The sequence below is a fragment of the Panthera leo genome, chromosome D4 (genome assembly GCF_018350215.1).
Source record: "Panthera leo isolate Ple1 chromosome D4, P.leo_Ple1_pat1.1, whole genome shotgun sequence".
NCBI lineage: Eukaryota > Metazoa > Chordata > Mammalia > Carnivora > Felidae > Panthera > Panthera leo.
The window spans coordinates 6408322-6430160 of NC_056691.1; the positions used below are offsets into that span (position 1 = coordinate 6408322).

The 21839-nt window shown below is 40.8% G+C and overlaps 1 protein-coding gene across 1 annotated transcript; it reads right to left on the reverse strand.

The window, feature by feature from the left end:
* Nucleotides 1–1246: 1246 nt before the first annotated feature.
* CD274 (CD274 molecule) lies at nt 1247–21787 on the reverse strand. The gene is made up of 7 exons (XM_042913504.1): nt 21741–21787; nt 17106–17161; nt 15891–16232; nt 7348–7635; nt 5089–5199; nt 3316–3375; nt 1247–1899 (listed from the first exon to the last, which is right to left on the reverse strand). The coding sequence occupies exons 2-7, from the start codon at nt 17155–17157 to the stop codon at nt 1877–1879; spliced, it is 876 nt and encodes a 291-aa protein (XP_042769438.1). The 5' UTR covers nt 17158–17161; nt 21741–21787; the 3' UTR covers nt 1247–1876.
* Between the last annotated feature and the right edge of the window lie 52 nt (nt 21788–21839).

Consider the following 21839-nt stretch of genomic DNA (forward strand, 5'->3'; position numbering starts at 1 on the left):
GAAAAAGAGAAAGAAATAAAAGACATACTTTTCATACATATTTCTACATATATTCAGAGATGGTCTTTAGAAGACCACATAAATAAAAGGCAGGGATGGTTGCTTCTGCAAAGGAAAACTCGACGGCGAGAATGGAATGAAGACTTTTTAATGTCTTCTCTTAGACCTGAATTCTGAATCACGGAAAGAGAGGAATTCAAAATTCAACAGCACTTAAGTAAAAAGAAAGAACTGCTAAAAATAATACCAACACGACATATATCGACATCAGACTGCAGGGCAAAGGTAAGTAAATCAGAGGTAAATACAATGAGAGAAAAGGGATTCAAGAGTTATCGTCCACAATTTTTAAAAATGCTGACTTCTCCTCATAAACTAAAATCACTTGGATTATGAAAACGTATTTTCAGCTTCTGAGGAACACACTGACTGGCATCCCTCCTTTTGGAGGCTTTTCCAGACTCTCCACACCGTCGCGGTCCTCCGGTACCTTATACTATGACGCTGCACTAAGTTGTAATAATATATTCTCTGACCCATCACTCCTCCATGCCACGAGCTCCTTGAGGAGAGCTACTTTGTCCTCTTCAGTCACGGCCCGGCAAAGTGCTGGACGTGCAAGGGCACTTCCTAAATGTCTCTGCTGAATGAATGAATTGCTTAAAGCAAAACACAGCCCTCAACTGTCTTCTAAAGGGCCAGTGAGTGACAGCTGTGGAAATCTCAGGTGTGATATTTACTGGCTCGGGCCAGTTACTTTATCCCTCCTCTCCCTCCACCGTGAAATGGGGGTAGCAACGGTGCCTACCACAATACAGTTGTCACAAGCATTATGTGACATTGTGTGTGAGGATGCCACATGGCTGTAATGCTGAGAGGTAAAATGGAACAGACACTGCAGTAACATACCTCGCCTTAAGGTGTGAGAGGAAGAGTTTTCATGTCAACCAAAGTACTGGGGGGCTAAATAAGGTAATATCCTATACAAACCATCAGTCTGTTCTCTATGCTTCCTACGTCCTGGTAGCTGTGGTGGATACCAAGCACTTTATAAATACTACACGCCTTGGGGCACCTGGGTGGCTCAGTCAGTTAGGTGTCCGACTTCGGCTGAGGTCATGACCTCATGGTTCATGGGTTCCAGCCCTGAGATGCGTTCTGTGCTGACAGCTCGGAGCCTGGAGCCCGCTTCGGATTCTGTGTCTCCCCCTCTCTCTGCCCCACCCCTGCTCACCCACTGTCTCTCTCTCTCTCTCTCTCTCTCTCTCTCAAAAATAAAGAAACATTACCAAAAAATTTAAAAACACTACACATCTTATTGAACACACCCAAGTCACTAAGCAGTTTAGTTCCGTGGCAAAATTTTAACTTCCACCATAGTATTCCTTCAAAAGAAATCACTCACAACCACACTCACATGACAAGACTCCACACACTCAAAATAAATAGAAATAACATACTTAAATATTGCTGCAACACTGGGGCTCTCAATAACACAGACGACAAATAGAGATGCTGGTGAAGCCAACGGGCACTTCTGTAGGAACTGACCACTAAATCAGGGAATCTCAACTTGTTTTCCTAGGATGAGCGACGGACAATTTGGAAGTGTCCTCTCTCTTTCTCGGGTGCCCGTAAGTCTGAGGCCCCAGTCATGCTGAGGCCACAGGGTTTCCTGGCAGGTGACCCCTGCTTACACCTTGCTTTGTTCTCCTCTTCTCTCCTGGCTTCCACTTTTCAGTGCTTGGGCCTCTCACATCCGACATCGTCTGCAGTTCGCCTGGCCCTCCGCATTCCTCTGGTCATGCTTACCCCTGACGAGCCCAAACCACAGGCTGAGAATCCCTGCTTTAAGATCAGGAATTTCAATGCTGGATTACGTCTCCTCAAATTGTAGATCTGGAGAGTGATCATGAGAAACATAACTCATGGTTGCTAGATGATATAATAAATTTGCAGTAAGAGAAAGAGGCAAATTATGTTTATGTCCAGTTACCTCTGCAGCATAAAGGGTGATCAACCTAGGTTTGTCCTAGTTTTAAAACTGAGAGTCCATGTCCTGAAAAACCCCTTAATTCTGGGCAAATGGAGAGAGATGGCTGGTCACCCTAAGATGCTCCTAACGTTCACTGGTTTTACAAAACAACTGAGTGGGATGGACAGCATAATGAGACCTGCCTGGGCTTATCCAAACTAATTAGATTCCTTTAAATTTGGGTTTGTCATGAAGTTTCATTTCTATCTGAATTAGAAAGAATTAGAGGGGTGCCTAGGTGGCTCAGACAGTTAAGCATTAGACTTTGGCTCAGGTCATGATCTCGTGATTCATGGGTTCGAGTTCTGCATCGGGATCTGTGATAACAGCTCAGAGCCTGGAGCCTGCTTTGGATTCTGTGTCTCCCTCTCTCTGCCCCTCCTCCACTCGCACTCTGTCTCTGTCTCTCTCCCTCTCAAAAATAAACATTAAAAAAAATTTTTTTTAGAAAGAATTAGAAATCTTAATATAACTTTCTTCTTAGTTCAGGGGTGCCTGGGTGGCTCAGTTGGTTAAGCTTCCAACTCTTGATTCTGGCTCAGGTCATGATCTCAAGGTTCATGAGCTTGAGCCTGGGCTCTGGGCTACAGTGTAGAGCCTGCTAGGATTCTCTCTCTCAAAATAAATAAAATAAACTTGAAAAAAATAAACCTTTCTTCTTAGTTCAATCAGCTGGGTGAGGTCTTTCTACCTTTTGTCAATGCAGACATCTGTGGTGAAATGAATGTTAGTGGACAGGTTAAGAGTAAGGATCAATGGTCAGGCTAGCGGGCTCCAAAGCCTGATTTTTGTCAGGTATGTGTTCTTGGGCAATTTACATGATCTTCTTAACCCTATGTTTTCTCTACTATAAAATGGGGAATATTCCAGTATTTATCTCTTTGATTTTGTGGGGGAGAGATTAAATAAGGAACTGCCTATGCAGTTAACACAGTGACTGCTACTCAAGTTCTCTATCATCTATCCATCTGTCATCCACCCACGTAACTCAACTTGGTCCCCCCTTTTGCAGGGAGGTGTTAGGATCCAGAGCAATAAAAATTTAGCAGAGAGAAGTTACGTCCTCCTGCCATCCCCAAAGCTGTGGACCAGGGCTGTTCCTCAGTCTCCTGGCTGACAGTGAGAGGAGGCCCCTTATCGCAGGTGGAGGTAAGGAGGAGCCCGTCGCTCTAACAGCCAGCATTCTTTACAGTGAGGGGAGATTATAGCTGATGGCTTTCTTCTTGTCAACTTTTTGTTTCTTTTTCCTTCAGCTTCCTCACCCCTGCTAATATTCTTACCATTTTGTTTCTTTGAGTTCATATCTGTGGTGTCACATTTTTCCACATCCATCGTTCGCACTTCAAAAAAAAAAAAAGAAAACAACAAATCATATTTATCCCCATATAACATAACTCTACATCCCATGCAGTGACTCAAGTTTAAATTCCAGGTTCTTAGGAAACATTTTTAATCCCCTAGGAAATCTGGTAGACTTCCAAATTTATTCCATGGGTTCCAACCCCTGAGGTCAATTCAACAGTTTAGGGCATATTCTTTTGCTGCTAGATTTTCTTTCTTTCTTTTTTTTTTTTTTTAAGTTTGTTTGTTTGTTTGTTTGTTTGTTTGTTTTAGTTGTCATCTCTATGCCCAGTGTGAGGCTCAAACTCACAGCACTGAGATCAAGAGTCATATTCTCTCCTGACTGAGCCAGCCAGGTGCCCTGCTCCGAGATTTTTTTTTAGCAGTATATACTTTTATTCTCCATCCTTCCCTCAGAGATGGACCATATTCCAAGGTACTTTATTATACACTAGTTTTCTAGTCATTCCTAATGCCAAAAATTATTTTTCATGGGGAAATATTCAAAATGCAAGGTGGCAATAGTCACTTCCTTGGACAAATCAACTCCATTTCAGGGTCATCATATCATTGAAACTTCATCCTTACATTCTGGCTCATTGTCTCAGTTCTGTTAAATACGTATTCTTTAGAAACAGCCGACCTCCACTTAATTACACCACTTTCCCGTATCCACTCACCCTATTAGGGGTTGTGGGGAATTTCTCAACCACCATTGGAATTCCCTTCCATCCTCCACTTCCCTATTTGACCTCAGATAATTCTACACACAGATCATCATTGGATCCCCTGATATACTTCTCAAAGTATTGGGGAAATGTCTACTTTGAATCATCTTAAAATGGGAGGAAATTATTTGAATAGATTCAATTTCCTGGATTCTAATTGTTCCCATGGGCAAATAGAGAAACACATGCAAATTATTTCAAAAACTATATAGCACCCTCAGCCAGAAATCTTATAAAATACTCTATGGTAGGAGTATCACAGCTCTACAGGAAAAACTATCTTTATTCCTCAGGGTGCCCAGAAACCAACTCAATACAGCAGTACAACTAATGCAAGACTTAAATTCAACCGAAACCGGCAGGTATTTTAGCTTTTCCTCTCCTACTCTAAGTCTGTGGTTATTTGCATGATGGAAAGAAATTGTATGACGCGTGGTCTTCTTCACCCTGTGTACACACCCATTCTCCCGCCCTCACCCCCATACACACGCTCTTCACCCCGCAATCCTGCTCGGCCTCACTGCCATCTCTGCTCAACAGCGGAATGTCTTTGGGACACGCTGCAAAGGCAAATCAGGTTTCCCTGCAGCCGTGATCCAACTGTCACCCCCTTGGAAATGCTACTTCAAGGGCTCACTGCCATCCTCAATGTAAGCAATGGTGCAGAACAGCGAAAGGAGCAGGACTGGAGTGACGCATGACACACAGGTTCACACGCTAGCACAGCTAAGACCTACTTTGCATAACTGAAAGCTGGCCTTAGAAGTGAATGCTAATAGAAAGGCAGCATTTTATAAATCATTGTTTCCTAGTGGGGCCACCACTAACATTTGGGGCGGGAGGGCCCCCTGCTACATGGGACTATCCTGCACATTACACAAGACTTAGCAGCCCTGGCTCTGCCTATAAGAGCCACTGTGGCAACAACAGCACCCCATACGCTTGCCCATATGCCCGGCGGCCCAACTGCAATAAAAGATATACCATCTTGTTTCTTCAGACAGAAAGTGACAGCCGGGACCACGACAAGAAACAACAGGATGGCTCCCAGAATCATGAAGTGAGTCCTCTCATTTGCTGGAGCCAGAAATGGTTCTGAAAAACAAAAGAGAAAGAGAAACTGAAGATAACATTTTGACGGGAAGGGGTCGAGAGAATAACTATCCTTGAGGTTTAATTCAGATCAGCTTGAGGTGGCCAAAAGTGCCAGGCCAGCGAGTGGCCAGAATGGCGAGATGCCTTCGACATGAGAATGGGAACAGCACGGAAAAGAGAAAGAAGCCCAGGCTTTGGACAGACGGGCCTGGAGTTCAATTCTGCTGTCACTCCCTAGCTTTGAGGTCTCAGGCAAATCCTTTAACCGGCCCACAAAATGGAAATGATAATAAATTTATTGCGAGGCTAGCGTTTGTGAAGTGCTCACCACAGCAGCTCAGTACCACGTTGGAGCCTTATTATTCTCCTCGCATTCTTTAATGCAGAAGCCAATGGCTTGCTGTACGTGGTGGAGATGGGACATGAAGGCCACCTGGTCCTGGCAGAGAGCTCCTGCCTCCCCGTACACGTGGCCGCCACTAAAGGCCTTTTCAGGCTACCTTTTATTTCTCAGTTTGAACATCTCGGGCCATCCAATCACTCATACCTGTCACCAATCTGTCTGGGGTTCCGTGCAGGAGGAAAAGGGGTTCCCTCAGCACATGATGCTCAGATACTGCTAATTCCCACCTCCTAACCATTAGTCATGATCCCTGACGGCCTAATTCAAGCTTTAAAACCACACAGTGGTCAACCTTTCTTTAAGAGCTTACAGTTTACAACCTGTTTATATCTATTTTATTTCAATCTCAAAGTTAAGTTGAGTTAGGCATGTAAGATATTAAAATAAAATCGCAGGTTATAGATGAGGAAACAAACACCAGCAATTAGGCGAGTTACTGTAAGCCTTCCCACAAATTAGCTGTCATAAAACAACTTTTAAATGGCAGGAGCCCATGAGAGCAGCCCCTACCAAAGTGACTCATAACCCAGTAAGAGCATCTCTTTAAGTTTCTAAACTTTTTTTGCTCTTTTCATTCACAGGACCAATCCAGTATTATTTACCTTTTCCTATTGTTTGACCTTTCCACCTAATTTCTTAGTTTGTTTTTTTTTTTAAGTTTATTTATTTAATTTGACAGAGAGAGAGAGAAAGAGCACACACAAACTGGGGAAGGCAGGGTAGAGAGAGGGAGAGAGAATCCCAAGGAGGCTCCACAATACCAGTGCAGAGCCCAAGTGGGGCTCGAACTCACAAATCATGAGGTCATGACCTGAGCCAAAACCAAGAGCCAGACGCTTAACCGACTGAGCCACCCAGGCACCCCTCTTAGTTGTTTTTTCTTAAGTAACTGAAGCTTTACTGATAACATCTAGTAGAAGAGGGGGCGTTGAGAAGTGCTTCTCAGAACACCTCTGGGGTTACATTAACATCGTACTCTCCTGTCTCTCTCTAAAGGTCTGAGCCTCTCACCAGACTCTGTATCCCACCTTACTCACTTCTGTAGGGTAGTAAGGAAAACAATAACGGAGTCTGCGCAGGCAAGAGTCTCAAATCCCTCTCACATGCTGTAGCTTATTTACCCCTAGGATAACCCTGCCTGACAGGTTATTGCTGTAGAGGGAGCGTGACACATGCAGAAATTGAGTCTCTTATGTCTTAAGTGCTCAGCAGACTGCTTTGAGTTGGAATGTCATAGACTATATCTGGGGTTGGGGGACAGATGGGGAGAAATGACCTGTACCATTTAGAATAGGATAGATTTCCATTTGCTTGCTACCGGAGAAACCCTGGAAAGAAAGGAGCAGCTCTGATGTGCTCAGATCTGGACTCCTGAAACCCTGCCTGTGTTGAGTCTTCCTTTCAGATACTCCCCCAGACTCTCTCAGCCATAAGAGCATTTCCTACATGGAATGGGGTTGCCTTATCTGTTTAACTTTTCCTTTTCCTGGAGAGCCTGAATGGTGTCTTACTTTTCTATGAACCCCTGATACCTGGAACATAGGGCGTATTCAATAGTATTTGCTGAATGCTTATTAAATAGCAATAGGACTCAGATGAGTGGAGGTGAGGAAGCATTTTTTAAATACAGTGTAATACATGCATTCATCTATTTAACACATGAATGCCTACAGTGAACACGCATCGTGCTAGAGGCCAGGGGACAGCAGTAGGCACATTTTAGTTGAGACATTTCAGAATATTACCTGGGATGACCAACTCAGCAGTACTGTTTCCCTCGGGACTTGATCTTTGAAGAAAAGTGCAGTAGAAAATCTCGTTAGCCGTTGTGTTGATTCTCAGCGTGCTGGTCACATTGAAAAGCTTTGTCTCCATGTTGGAAACAGAGATGATGGTTTTGCCATTCAGGACTTGATGGGTACTGTTTGTCCAGATGACTTCAGCGGTCGGGTAACCCTCAGCCTGACACATTAGTTCATGTTCAGAGGTGACAGGATCCACAGAAATTCTTTGGTTGATTTTTCGATATGGGGCTAGGTCATGAGCAGAAAGAAGGCAGGGCTTTTATTTAGGACAAAACTATGTATGTAGCTTGATGCTGTCTACATTAGAAAAAGTATCAATTCTGGCTGGTTCTCAGAGAAATAAGCTTAATGTTCAAACGTCTCAGCAGTGGGGAACCCCTGTTAGTTCTGTTTCAACTCTTTTTTAAAATTTTTTTAACATTTATTTATTTTTGAGAGAGAGACAGAGAGACAAAGTGTGAGTGGGGGAAGGGCAGAGAGAAAGGGAGACTCAGGATCTGAAGCAGGCTCCAGGCTCCGAGCTGTCAGCACAGAGCCCAATACGGGGTTTGAACCCATGAACTGTGAGACCATGACCTGAGCCGGAGTTGGATGTTTAATCGACTGAGCCACCCAGGCGCCCCTCCTTCAACTCTTCTATTCACAACTGGGCTAAGTTTGAACTTACAGGAACAACTACCTTGCCATAAAAATCATATTGCTTTTATTTAGACTTCAAGTAAATGTACAGGTTAATTTAAAGAGAAATGTCTTCCTGAAACCAAATAGTCTTTCTATCCAAATATAAAGTATGTCTGTCCATTTACTCAAGTCTTTGTATGTTTCTCAGGAAAGCTTTATAATTTTTACAAAGGGCCAAACCATTTCTTCTTAAATTTATTCCTGGATATTTTCTTTTTGTTGCCATAAATCTATCTCCATAACATTGAACCTCTTCAGCTGGGCAGCACAGTTTTCTTAGACTTTATTTAATAAACAGAAAATCTGATTTTCATGTGTCACTCACCTTTTTTTTTTTTTTACTATTTTTCTTCTTCTTCTTTTCTAAATATACTTTATTGTCAAGTTAGCTAACATACAGTGTATACAATGTGCTCTTGGCTTTGGAAGTAGATTCCCATGATTCATTGCTTACATACAACACCCAGTGCTCATCCCAACAAGTGCCCTCCTCAATGCCTGTCACCCATTTCCCCTCCCCCTTCCCCCTATCAACCCTCAATTTGTTCTCTGTATTTAAGAGTCTCTTATAGTTTGCTTTCCTCTGTTTGAAACTATTTTTCCCCCTTCCCTTCCCCCATGGTCCTCTATTAAGTTTCTCAAATTCCACATATGAGTGAAAACATATGATATCTGTCTTTCTCTACCTGATTTATTTCACTTAGCATAATATTCACTTTTTCAACTGTAGGTCAAGGATCAGAAATTAGGTATGAAAAAGAGCATGATATCATTATAAAAACTGCTATGTGTTCCTGATAACACTTTTTAAAGGTTAAATTTATTTTTTATACTAAAGTAGTTTCAGATTTACAGAAAGATTTACACCAAAGATAGTGCAGAGTCCCTACATACCTATCACCCAGTTCCCCCACTGCTGACATCTTACATTTGTCATAACTAAGGAGCCAATGTTAGTACATTATTATTAACTAAACTTCACACTTTGTTATATTTAACTAGTTTTTCCCTACGGTCCTTTTTCTATTCTAGGATCTCATCCAGAATTCCATATTATGGTACTTACTTTTTTGAACATTTTTATGCTATTCTTTATTTTATTTATTTTTAAAATCTATTTATTTGAGAGAGAGAGAGAGAGAGAGAGAGAGAGAGAGAAAGGGAGAATCCCAAGCAGGCTCTGCACTGTCAGCACAGAGCCCCACGTGGGGCTCAAACTCATGAACCATGAGATCATGACCTGAGCTGAAACCAAGAGTTCTATGCCTTAACTGACTAAGCTACCCAGGCATCACTATGCTGGCTATTTTAATAAATCATTTAAATAATTATTACACTCAAGATATAAAGTTTAAATTTTAGATCATCAATTAAAATTTAGCTCATCAGTTTAGGACCCTTTTAGGATTAAGATACCATGTGTACTGACTATTCTAGTAGATTGTTTAGTCTATTTACATCACCTAAGACCTTTATTCATGTTTTTTCATTACAAGCATGGTAACGAGCCATTATTATGCTGGTAATCTTTATTTTACTTCCAATGCTTCAGTGAAATCACTAGCGGTTCACCCAGAGCCTTAACTTTCCATTCCTTTACTAAAGGCCTAACAATGGCTTTATGATAAGATATATTCACAGAAATTTGATACAAAACAACCAGAAACAAAACTGAAATAATGATGTGATGTTTTTGTGCTCTTAATGAAACCACAAATAGAAACACTGGAAATCAACATAATGACAATTTCAAAACACATAAAGAATGGTATTCTCATGAGTACTTGGGCCCTCAACATTGTATCTGTTATGTTCAAGAATTCTTTAAGAAAAATAAATCCACTGGGGCACCTGGGTGGCTCAGTTCTTGATTTTTGGCTTGGGTCATGATTTCAGGGTCATGAGACTGAGTCCCACGTCAAGCTCCGCAGTGGGCGTGGAGTCTGCTTAACATGGTCTCTCTCCCTCTACCCCACACACTGCTCTTGCATGCGCTCGCTCTCTCTCTCTCTCTCAAAATAATAAATAAATCAATCAATCCACTGATTATATACCTCCTGCAATAATATTACCGTAACAGGTTCTAGTTCACATAGCACAGAGCTTGATCTCTGGACAATTTCAGTTTCAAGAGTAAAATCACAGATAACAGTAAAGGATTAGAGGTAAAAAGTTTGCTTTTTTACTCTTCTACTATAATTTTTAATGGAATAATAAAGGAGAATGTTGCTTCATGCTAAGAAAATGTATAAATGTGGTATACCTCTAAGTGCCCAATAAATGAGTGCATTGGTTCTACTCATGGTTAGATATCCACGGTATCAGTCTCTAAAGTAGGGCACATGTATTTGGGTATAAAAAGAAAATATGAGAACTTCCACTTATACATATTTTTATCATAATAATTAAGAGATAATCTAAGCTTAAAGCTTTGCTAATTGATACTGGGGCTTGCTTCATATGCCACATGAGGGTCATATGGGAAGAGGGAGGTTTTACAACACCAAAGGGAGAATAGTGACTCATTTGGGGCTTATTATAGATTATCTAATTTTAAGTAGACTGAACCTGCTTACAAAATGAACAACTAATTAAAAGTTTCTCCGCAGAGAAACTGAAGATGGAAGATAATACTAAGAATTCAAGCACAAACCACAAGGAAGTGGCAGGAATGACACTTTATGAAGTTAAAAGAGTAAATGCCTAATTGGACCTGACAAGGTGATGGTTTGAAAAACCTAAAGACTGTAGATAATGCTGCTATAAATACTGGGATACCCGTATAACTTTGAATTAGTATTTTTGTATCCTTTGGGTAAATACCTAGTAGTGCAATTGCTGGAGCATAGGGTAGTTCTATTTTTAACTTTTTGAGGAACCTCCATACTGTTTCCTACAATAGCCAAATTATGGAAATAGCCCATATGTCTATCGAGTGATGAATGGGTAAAGAAGATACGGCATATATATACACACAACACACTACACACACACACACACACACACACACCAGAATATTACTTAACCATAAAAAAATAATGAAATATTGCCATTTTCAATGACATGGATGGAGCTAGAGAGTATTATGCTAAGTGAAACAAGATGGTGAAAGACAAATACCATGATTTCACTGGTATGTGGGATTTAAGAAACAAAAAAAATGAGCATAAAGAAAAGGAGAGAAGCAAACCAAGAAACAGACTCTTAACCTATAGAGAACACACTGATGGTTACCAGAGGGGACGTGAGGGGAGGTGGGTGGAGGGATGGGTGAAATAGGTGATGGGGATTAAGGAGGGCACTTGTTGTGATGAGCACCTAATGTTGGATGTTAAGTGTTCAATCACTAAATTGTACACCTGAAACTGAAAAAAACCCTCAAGATTGTCAAGACCATCCACTTTGTTAACAATGAACTTCACCTTGAAGTATTAGCTAATGATAGTGAATCATCATAATTAGCGAGGCATTAAAAATACGGTATGTTAAATTTTTATTCCATCCTTTAAAATTTTCTATTTTTGTACATATTTTTAATGTTTGTTTTTGAGAGAGAGGCAGAAAGAATGTGAGCAGGGGAAGGGCAGAGAGAGGAAGACACAGAATCTGAAGCAGGCTCCAGGCTCCCAGATGTCAGCACAGAGCCCTAGGTGGGGTTCAAAGCCATGAACCCTGAGGTCATGACCTGAGCCGAAGTTGGATGCTTAACTGACTGAGCCACCCCAGAGCCCCCTATTTTTGTACATTTATGGAATGCACAATGCAGTAGGTTGAACCATATGAAATTAGCGATGTTCAACTTCTTTTACCTTTTAAAAAAGTCAATTTCTTATGCTATATCCTTTATATTAGCACAAGTACATCCTTTATAACTGCACACACATATTAGCTAATCTACTTTATTGATGGGGTAGGTTACCAAAAACATTTACAGACTACTGGTTTACTAGATATAGAGCACACATGTGCTAATCCAGTGGTCATATCAAGACCAAGAAAAGTTCACAGTAGTTTTGAAGTCAATATACAATTCCATATATGCCCTGGAGGGATAAATACAAGGGGTAAAACCTGGTCATTAAGGACAGAGACTTAAGAGCTAGATTACCTGAGTTCAGAACCTGGCTTTACCACCTAATAGCTGAATTTGGGTAAATTACTTAATTTCTTTAGACCTCAGTTTCTTAAAAATATTTTTTTCAATGTTTTATTTACTTTTGACACAGACAGAGACAGACTGCAAGCAGCAGAGAGGCAGAGACAGAGGGAGACACAGGACTCAAAGCAGGCTCCAGGTTCCGAGCTGTCAGCACAGAGCCTGACGCAGGGCTCGAACTCACGAACCGTGAGATCATGACCTGAGCTGAAGTCAGACGCTAAACCAACTGAGCCCCCCAGGTGCCCCGGAGCTCAGTTTCTTTATTCATAAAATGAGAATCACACCATACCCATCACTGAATCCAAGATGGCATCTATTGAAAGACACACTTAGATTGCAGAGATAGTTGAATGTGAAAACATGCATCCTCCTACCCCATGATGGACCTCCTACCCCATAGAGTCATTTGAGGGTTAAGTGAGTTAATATAGGAAAAGTGCTTAGGACAGGGCCTGGGATGCAATAGCTACTACATACGTGTCAGTTACTACTAGGACAGCTACTAGAGCTGCTGCCGCTCCTCTCCTTACTACCTCTATTTAAGTGTCCTCAGACAGTCTTCTTCAGAAAGTACTGACAATTCCTCATGAACAGACTCAGAAATAAATTTTCACATATTCAAACTTGTTCATGTTTCAAAAAGGTTAGGCTTATCCTATTTGAGGAAATACTTCATTCATTCAATAAATATATTTTTTATGTTCTTTTCATGTTTGTTTGTTTGTTTGTTTGGAGAGAGAGAGAGAATACGAATGAATGTGTGCATGCACAAGAGAGCCAGGCAGGGCCAGAGAGAGGCAGAGAGAACCTCAAGCAGGCTCCATGCTATTAGCACAGAGCCCACCGTGGGGCTCGATCTCATGAACCAGGAGATCGTGACCTGAGATGAAATCAAGAGTCAGATGCTTAACAAACTAAGCCACCCAGGCACCCCATTCAACAAATACTGTGTGTGTGTGTGTGTGTGTGTGTGTGTGTGTGTTCTTGTCACACTCTTCTTGTATGCCAAGTCCTAGGGATAAAACAGTGATTAAACAAACCAAAATCTCTGCCTTTGTGCGAAATATATTCAAGAAAGAGGAGAGAGATAACAAACAGAACAGGCACATTTATATGATGTGTTAGATGGGGATAAGTATGTTCTGTGATACATTAGATGGGGAGGAACACTACAGAGAACACCTAAATGGGGATGGCTGGTGAATCTGGGGGAGAAATGCGGTTGGTGGGGAATGACAACATGAATCCTTGGTTTGTATGAACAAATGAGCTTTATCAGGGTAACTATATAGTAATTGAGTTCATCTAAAACTAAACTCTTACACATTTCAGTTTTGAAATGCTTCCCCTTTAAAATCCCAGGGTGAGTAAACTCTCTGTGGGAAAGCTGCTGTTAACTCAGGTCGACAGTGATGGGGAAAGGAACCTGACAGCATTACTGTGAAATCATTTGCATATGGAGATGACTCAGGAATTCTAACCTGCTTGAGTTGTGAAGCTCATGAAAGAGGACATTTCCACGAATGACTCTGCCTCAGTGCATGTGAAGCTTGGTGGCTGGCTTGCTGTCAAGTGTAGTTCAACTCAACACCCAAGACCACTGTGTACAGATGACAAGAGGGATGGGACTAGGGTGCCAAAGTTAGTAATTTATAATACAAAATGGAATGGTCAAAACAAATCAGGGTGCCTGGGTGGCTCAGTCAATTGAGCATCCGACTCTTGATTTCAGTTCAGGTCATGATCTCACAGTTCGTGGGATTAAGCCCTGTGTTGGGCTCTGTGTTGACAGCATGGAACCTGTTTGGGATTCTTTCTCTCTCTCAAAAATAAGTAAATAAACTTTAAAAAACAAAAATAAATCAGACCCTCAAACCTGGATGTTCATCTGCTTTGTTCCATTAGGAACCCCTCCTTGGAAAAACCATCAAGGCTATAAGGTTTTCTATTATGTTGAACCATAGCAAAGGAAGTCACAGATCAACAAGGGACATTACAGAGCCCAGAGGACCTAAAAGAACACTCACACTCGCTACAGGACAACTGTTCCACTCTCTGCATACCCCCTAATGGCTGATGAGAGACCCTCTTTTCTGGAAGCAGAAATTTATACCCTATACTTCCTTCTACCTGACCACAGGGTTTTGCTCTTTTTCTCCAACCTAGATCCAGCCATGCTGGCCATTCATGGGGCTAAGCCTTGATAATTTCTTCAATGCCATGAAACAGTTAGTGCCTGATATTTGCTGACAGACTGAAGGAAAGTTGAAAATCCCAACCTGGGATCTCACCGGCTTGCTGTTCTGGGGAAGTATATGGTAAAATATAATGAAAATTAGATCTACTTCCCAAGACAAGTGACATCTTCTTGACAACAGTAGTACTAATTGATCCAGAATCAGAAACTCAGTAATGTGCCATAAAATAGATGCATTTCTCCGAATTCCTACAAAATTTTGATTTTGAGTTTATAATAATCAGTTATCCCTTTATGATAAATATAAACTTTTTCTACTTATAAAATTGATCTTCCAATGGAAGGTGGGTAAACCAGGAATGGAAAGAGCAAGGAGGGTAATGATTAGATTCTGGTCACATACTAAAAGATCATCAAGTAAACAAAAAAGGCAGGCAGATAATCTCAAAACTATGACTAGAGAGAACAGATTTCAGCTTAGTATCAGATAATAATTTCAATAAGCCTATGGACAGGATGTTGCTGTGGAAAGCATGTGAGCAAAAGATCCCTTAGGGGAGATTTCTGTTCTTTGGGACTTTGGATTAGCTTCTCTTACTTGGGATCCTTTCATGTTTCAATTCTGTGAATCTAAACAGTGAAAGCAGTAGGGGTCAAGTAAGGTGTTGAAGGTGTTTTCCTTTTCTTAGCTAGTGGCAATGCAAAACTTTGAACCTAAGTGACCTGATGACATATCTGTGGGTCAGTACCCAGGAATTTGACATTCACAGTTCCTCTGCAACACTCCAAGATAACAGTGGTACATATTTTCAAGATGAATATATGCCCAATGAGCCTAGTTTACACTGTCTCTGAAGAATAGTTTCCTTTGTATTCGGTAGGATTATTTTTTGCCTACATAGACTGACTTCAAGTCTTTCTGAATGTAAACCTTATAGTGGGGTTTGTTTTTAACATATTAATTGGGACTTGACACAGAGAGGCATAAAGGAAGGAAAATGATGGCAGACTTCATAAAATTTTAAGAAATTATAGTGGAATAAAAAAATTCCTGGAGGGACACATGAACAGTGGTTGCCATCTTTGTGTGCCATGGAAAATGGCAGTGAATGGAGGAAGGGCACTTTTGTAATTCATTTTACTCCCCTCCATAGTATCTGAATTATTTGCAAATACATATATTACTTTCACAATAATAAAAAAGTAAATACTAGAAATTTATATTTAGAAGAACTGAAAAAGGGCCCTGCCATGTTTGGCTCTAGATTCCTGGGGGCTGTTGAATAGGAAGTGTTCCCAGAATGCTCCCTGATGAGTGTGTGAAGGAATGAATGAACAGACTGACACCATGGATATCGAGGTCCACTTGCAAGAAGGAAATGTTCCCAGCACCAGGACACGGTTTTCATCAAGACTGGGCCCTCTTCACCTGGGGACTACTCTTACCATGAACTTTCAAAGTAATCCGCTTATAGTCAGCACCGCCATAGCCAATCAAGCAGCAGTAAACCCCGGCATCCTCCAGGGTCACGTTTGTGATCTGAAGCGCGGCCTTCCCCAGGAAGAGCTGGTCCTTCAACAGCTGGGCCCTCTGACTGTAGCTTCTGTGCTGAACTTTCAGGTCTTCCTTCCCTTTCACAAACTGAATGATTTTCTTATCCTCCATTTCCCAGTAGACGATCAGTGAAACCAGGTCTAATTGTTCTTCTACGGGGAATCTGCACTCCATTGTCACATTGCTGCCGTACTCTACCACATACAGGTCCTTGGACACTGTGATCGTAAACGCTGAAGAGAAAGATGATCAGTCTTCAGAAGATGGGAAACTCCTCAAAAAATTTGCAGACTGACGCAGGGTTTACACTTTATCTGGTCACTTATGTGATCATTATGTTCAAGGACTTACTTCCCTAAAATACATATTTTATCTAGTGGCTTTGGAGCACACTTTGGAACCCTAAATCTCATCCATGAGTCAGAATAGTAAAATCCACTAAACAAGTTGCTGTCCCCAAATCATAAAACTATATTACTGTAGAAATATGACATGGTGATGGTGTACTTATAACCAGGAATACTTGGTTTCATACGGATACCCCCATAATGTCCTTTGGTTGGATACCTATTTACCTTCTAGACAGTCTGAATGATAGATTCCAACAGTCCTCTTTTCTTACTGTCCTAAACTCTTGACCAGCTGTCCAGCCAGAGGTACATGGGTATGGAGATTTAGGGAGGGTCTCAGGAGGATGCCAGTACTGTGTTACCCTGACACTTTCAACGTATACTATAATTCTTCTGTAGAATATACTCACTGGGAAAAGCAGGTTGCAGAGGAAGGTGGATATAACGATCCTGTTCTTGTTTAAAATAAATGAATAAAAGTACGTACATAGACCATTTCCCCAGATATTTTCAGGAATTATCCCTGGGAAATGGATAATGGGTAATAGACAAATAGCTAATGGATAAGTTTTCTTTCTTTCAGTTTGACCATATTCCCTGTATCTTTGGCCAATGAAATGGGTTTATGAAACAAAGAAGGAAAAACAGAATGTTCTCTAAAAAAAAATGACATCCATTTAAAATAATTATTTTAGTTTTTAACTTATGGTAAAATATTTCAAATATAGAACCTAATGAAACGATCTGGTGTCTTACCTTTCAGCAAATGACAGTAGGCCATGAATGCAAAGACACTAAATATCCTCATTTTTCTGGAGTGACCGAATTATGGAAAACACAAAAAGAAAAATGCTTTATTCAATGATGACAGGTCTTGGCAGTTCTCACTGAGTCTTCTGATAACCAGACAATGCCTGATTCATAAATGTGGAAGTGCAATAGGGAATTTAGAAGTTTAATACCTTTACTTAATATCCCACAGTCATATAAAGCCAAATGGAAAAAAGTTACTATGATGAGAATCTTTATTATTATTTTTTTGTTTCAGAAGTAGAATTCAGTGATTCATCACTTACATATGACGCCCAATGCTCATCCCAACAAGTGCCCTCCTTAATGCCCATCACCCATTTAGCCCATCCCCCCACCCAACATCCCTCCAGCAGCCCTGTTTGTTCTCTGTGTTTAAGAGTTTCTTATGGTTTGTCCCATTCTCTCTTTTTATCTTATTTTTCCTTCCCTTCCCAGAATCTTTAAATGTAATTACAAGGTCTGAAAATAACTTATACTAGAACTCAAAAGACGCCAAGGAGAAAATACTACACTAAACCCTCTCAACTATTTCATGTTTTTTCTGCAGTGGAACATATCTGGAAATCCAAACCTGCTCTGTGAAAAATTTCAAGGGAGTCTGACTTCCACACCTCCCACCTTTTAACTCTTTTTTTCCCCCCTTCATGGCACCTGAATATTTTCATTCTACCCTTAACTACTCAAGCCTTCCATAGCACTATCCCAACCACGCCACCTCTCTCCCAGGGGCCATCCTTCTAAATCTCCTCTTCTGTCCTTCACTTATTCCAAATTATAAATCCTATTCTCTCAATAAAATTGATTCTACAAGTAGCAGGAGTCAGAAGGATAAACAGTAGGCTCCAACCAATTCATACTAAGATGTTAATAACTCACAGTCACTCTTTCTATTCTTTATTAACACATTCTCCCTCTTGTATTATACATGTATTTACACACTTTGAGAAGTCAGTTTTCCCTCTTAAGGTCTCTTTGACCTCTTGTATACATACAAAAACTCACAACTGATCAATTAATCTATGCTACACATATATAAGACAGAAGATTTAGGCTAATACACAAATAGCTCCTAAAAATCAAAAAGAAAACTACATACAACTCAACAGAAAATGAGCAAAAAGTTCTAGCATACAGGTCAGAGAATAAGAAGTACAAATGACATATACACACAGGAAAGAATGTTTAATCTCAACAGTTTTTAAAAAAGTATAGTTTACATTAGGTACTATTTTTCACTTATCAACCTAGCCAAAATTATAAAGATTCCTAATATTTAGTGTTTGTAAGAAATGAACAAATGGGTTTTCTCACTAATGGTAGGAATGTGAAATTATACAGCCTTTTTGGGATGGCAATTTGGTAATGCCCATTAAAATTTTAAATGTATATATGATATATGAGCTCTCACCTCCTCTCCTAGAAATATATCCTACAAGAACACCTACATAAACAATACATGTAAACCGGTGATACTACTAACACTAGCCCCAAACTGGGGAATACTCCAGAAAGCCTAAAGGGTTAAATAAATTTTGTTATAGTCATACAATGTAATACCATTAAGGATAGAATTGTAGTGACTTTGCAAAGCTGTAGAACATAATTTGCAGAGCAGTATATGTAGCAGAAATCTACTGTAGTGAAAACAAAGAAAAATCTGTGTGTGTGTGTGTGTGTGTGTGTGTGTGTTTAGACATAGGAAATACCCAGAAAAATCCATACCAACACGCTGATGGTGATTACCTCTAGGAGTGAAATCAAAGGGATGATAAGCAGGTTTTCACCTTTTTATAATTTTTAAAAGAAAGAATGGGAGAAAAAGAAAAAAAAAGTAGATGATCTTACTAATGATTTCTTTGGTGTTTCTGTGTGCACATTTTCAAATAAATGGATATGTTTCCCTTTAGATATCAGAAAAACATAAAAATGAATTTAGTGAAGCATTTCATCCTGCCAACCCGCAGAATGTTTGTGAGGCAGAGTAGCAGAAGGGACAGAACCCTGGAACCTCAAGCATCAGAGTTGAGGGAGAATAATGATATTTATTTTCCTGTTTTTTTGTTCATTATTAGAATAATATAAACACATTGAAGAAAATGAGAAAAGAAGGGAAAGATCACCCACTATTCCATTACTTTAACCTGGGAAACAAATGCTAATGCCAGGATGTATTTTTGGTGTCCAAGTGCAGTGGGGTGGGGGTGAGGATTGCTGGTCTCCAAGAATGCTGTCTTTGAGCATCCCACAAAGCACAGGACAGCCACCACAGCAGAGCAGTGTCTAGGCCAAGCTGTCAACAGTGCTAAGACTGAGAAACCATTATGAGCATTCTAGCAAATATTTTACCTCTAGTCCTTTCCCCTATGAATTTTTTTAAAAACAATTATAACCTTATCCTACATTTAACACTCATTTTTTTTCATTTAGTATTACAATACAAACATTTTCCATTTTACTGAATGATATTCGTAAGTATCTTACTGTTTCCATAATGGTTACTTCCCCTATAGTTAGGCATAAGATTGTTTAAAAATATCATACATATTTGTGTATACAGCAAATATCTGGGAAGTGCCTACTGTGTGCTCAGCCCCATGCTAGGTCCTAGGATAGACTTTCCCCAAGTGGAATTGTTGATCGAGGACAAAGAACATTCTGGGACACCTGGCTGGCTCAGTCGGTTAAGTGTCCAACTTCTGATTTTGACTCAAGTCATTATCTCATCGTTCATGAGTTTGAACCCCACATCAGGCTCTGCACTGATGGTGTGGAGCCTGCCTGGGATTCCCTCTGGAACATCAGGGCAGCTGGTCTAAGAGAACACTGACATCTTCCTCAAGTAAGAAACTATGATGGTATATCTGGATTCCCTGACAAGAGCATTCAAAGAGCAAGGAAATTTGAACTAGGAAAGAAATGATGGTTCATTCTGGATGGGGAAGCAGGTTTGTGCCTGGGGAACTCAGTATAATCCTTTGGAACTGATGCTACCCCCTCCATCTCCCAAGGGTAGCCAGGGTAGGAGGAAAAGATGGAAAAGAATTCAAGCTTCCTTTCTCAATAAGTAGGAGTAAGCAGTGTCTTGATATCTGTTTGGTTTAGAGTTTCCTTTGACTTTTACCTGATGTAAATGAACTATAATTTGATTTAAAAAAAAATTTTTTCCCTGGAGTTTGACAATGTAACTACAAAATGAAAATCCACCCCATCAATAGATCAAGAGAGTTGACCTATTAAACCCAGCTAAACCCTGCGCCCAACTCCCTTCCCTCGGTCACCCTGAGACCCTCTTCTATGATTCCCAGGTGACTTCAAATCCCAGCAGTACTTCTGTGGCTTCCTGTAAGACTACACTCTAACTACTGTCCTGTAACCTCTGCCTACTCTCTTCCACCAAAAAAGGCTAATTTTTTCTTTAGACTATCATAGACCTTAAAAACTGCTGGCAACTTCAATGGAAAGTGGCACTATCCTGAAGGTGATTTTTCAATTTGCCTCAAAAGGTGGCTCAGTGGGTTGAGCCTCTGACTCTTGATTTCGGCTCAGATCATGCTTTCATGGTTGGTGGAAATCGAGACACATGTCAGGCTCTGCGCTAATGGTGCGGAGCCTGCTTGGGATTCTCTCTCTCTGCCCCTACTCCACCCCCAAATAAAATAAACATTAAAAACATTAAAAACTTAAAAAAAGGGCTTTAAAATATTCAGGCTCTTTCCCTAAGTAGTTAAACTTACAAGAGTTTGCCTGAAGGAAATAATCAGCAATATCCCAGAGATTTACATTCAAAGATGTTCACTGAATGGCTAAGATACTTAAAACACTGTAAATAATCTTTATGTCCAGAATGGGATATTAATTTTGCCTGGTTACCCAGTAACATGGGATGCAGCCACTAAAAAAACTGTATCTACATGTACACACATATATACATACACATATATACACATACATACTATGAGTATGTGTGGGTACATATATCACATTTTAGAAGACTGTTTAATCCACAGAAAATCATACAAGGTATTTCTTAGATGCAAACAAGGTGAAACAATGTGTTATAAGACAAAGACCATGATCAATGTGTCCAAAGGCTCCATTTGGAGCCTGCAGGTCTCCTGCAGGTCCTCAGCGCAGGCAGCGCGAAGAACTCCTATTGAGGTTTCCTGGATCTTACAGTTGGAGGGGATCCTTAGGAGATGCTGCAGGTGTACGACGTACTCAGAGAGCAGCTGAGGATGGACGAGGACCCAGGTGTCCGACCTCCAGCCTAGGAATTTCCCCCTAGACTCTGCTACCTAAGTCAGGACCATATTCAGGAACGCGCGGAAACTTATACTTACAAAACTGACATGAAGCAAAACTGAATCCCACCTGGCGAAAGGCTAAACGTTTTAGCTTTTCCTATTAACCTATGCAGCTGATCTGCTCTATTGCCCCATCCAACCAGCAACGCTTTCCCACGTCCGCCTCCCCTCTCCATTCCAAAGGTCTAAAGAGCATTTTTTAAAGCGCCAACCCCAACCGGGACAGCTAGCGAATCCCGCGGTGGGCACCCCATGAGGGAAAGACGCTCCCTACCTGCCGGCGGGGAGACTGGCGGCGCCTCCGCACGCGGTGGCCCCGGAGCTGCTGCAGCAGCAGGCGGCGCGGGTTCTCGCGCTAATGAGCTGGCGGGGC

Excerpts from the sequence above, each read along its gene's own strand:
- CD274 (XM_042913504.1), bottom strand. The coding sequence starts at position 17,157 with ATGAGGATATTTAGTGTCTTTGCATTCATGGCCTACTGTCATTTGCTG. Across the intron at positions 16,233-17,105 it reads CTACTGTCATTTGCTGAAAG|CGTTTACGATCACAGTGTCC; the intron begins GTAAGACACCAG and ends CTTTCTCTTCAG. Across the intron at positions 7,636-15,890 it reads GATTACTTTGAAAGTTCATG|CCCCATATCGAAAAATCAAC; the intron begins GTAAGAGTAGTC and ends CTCATGACCTAG.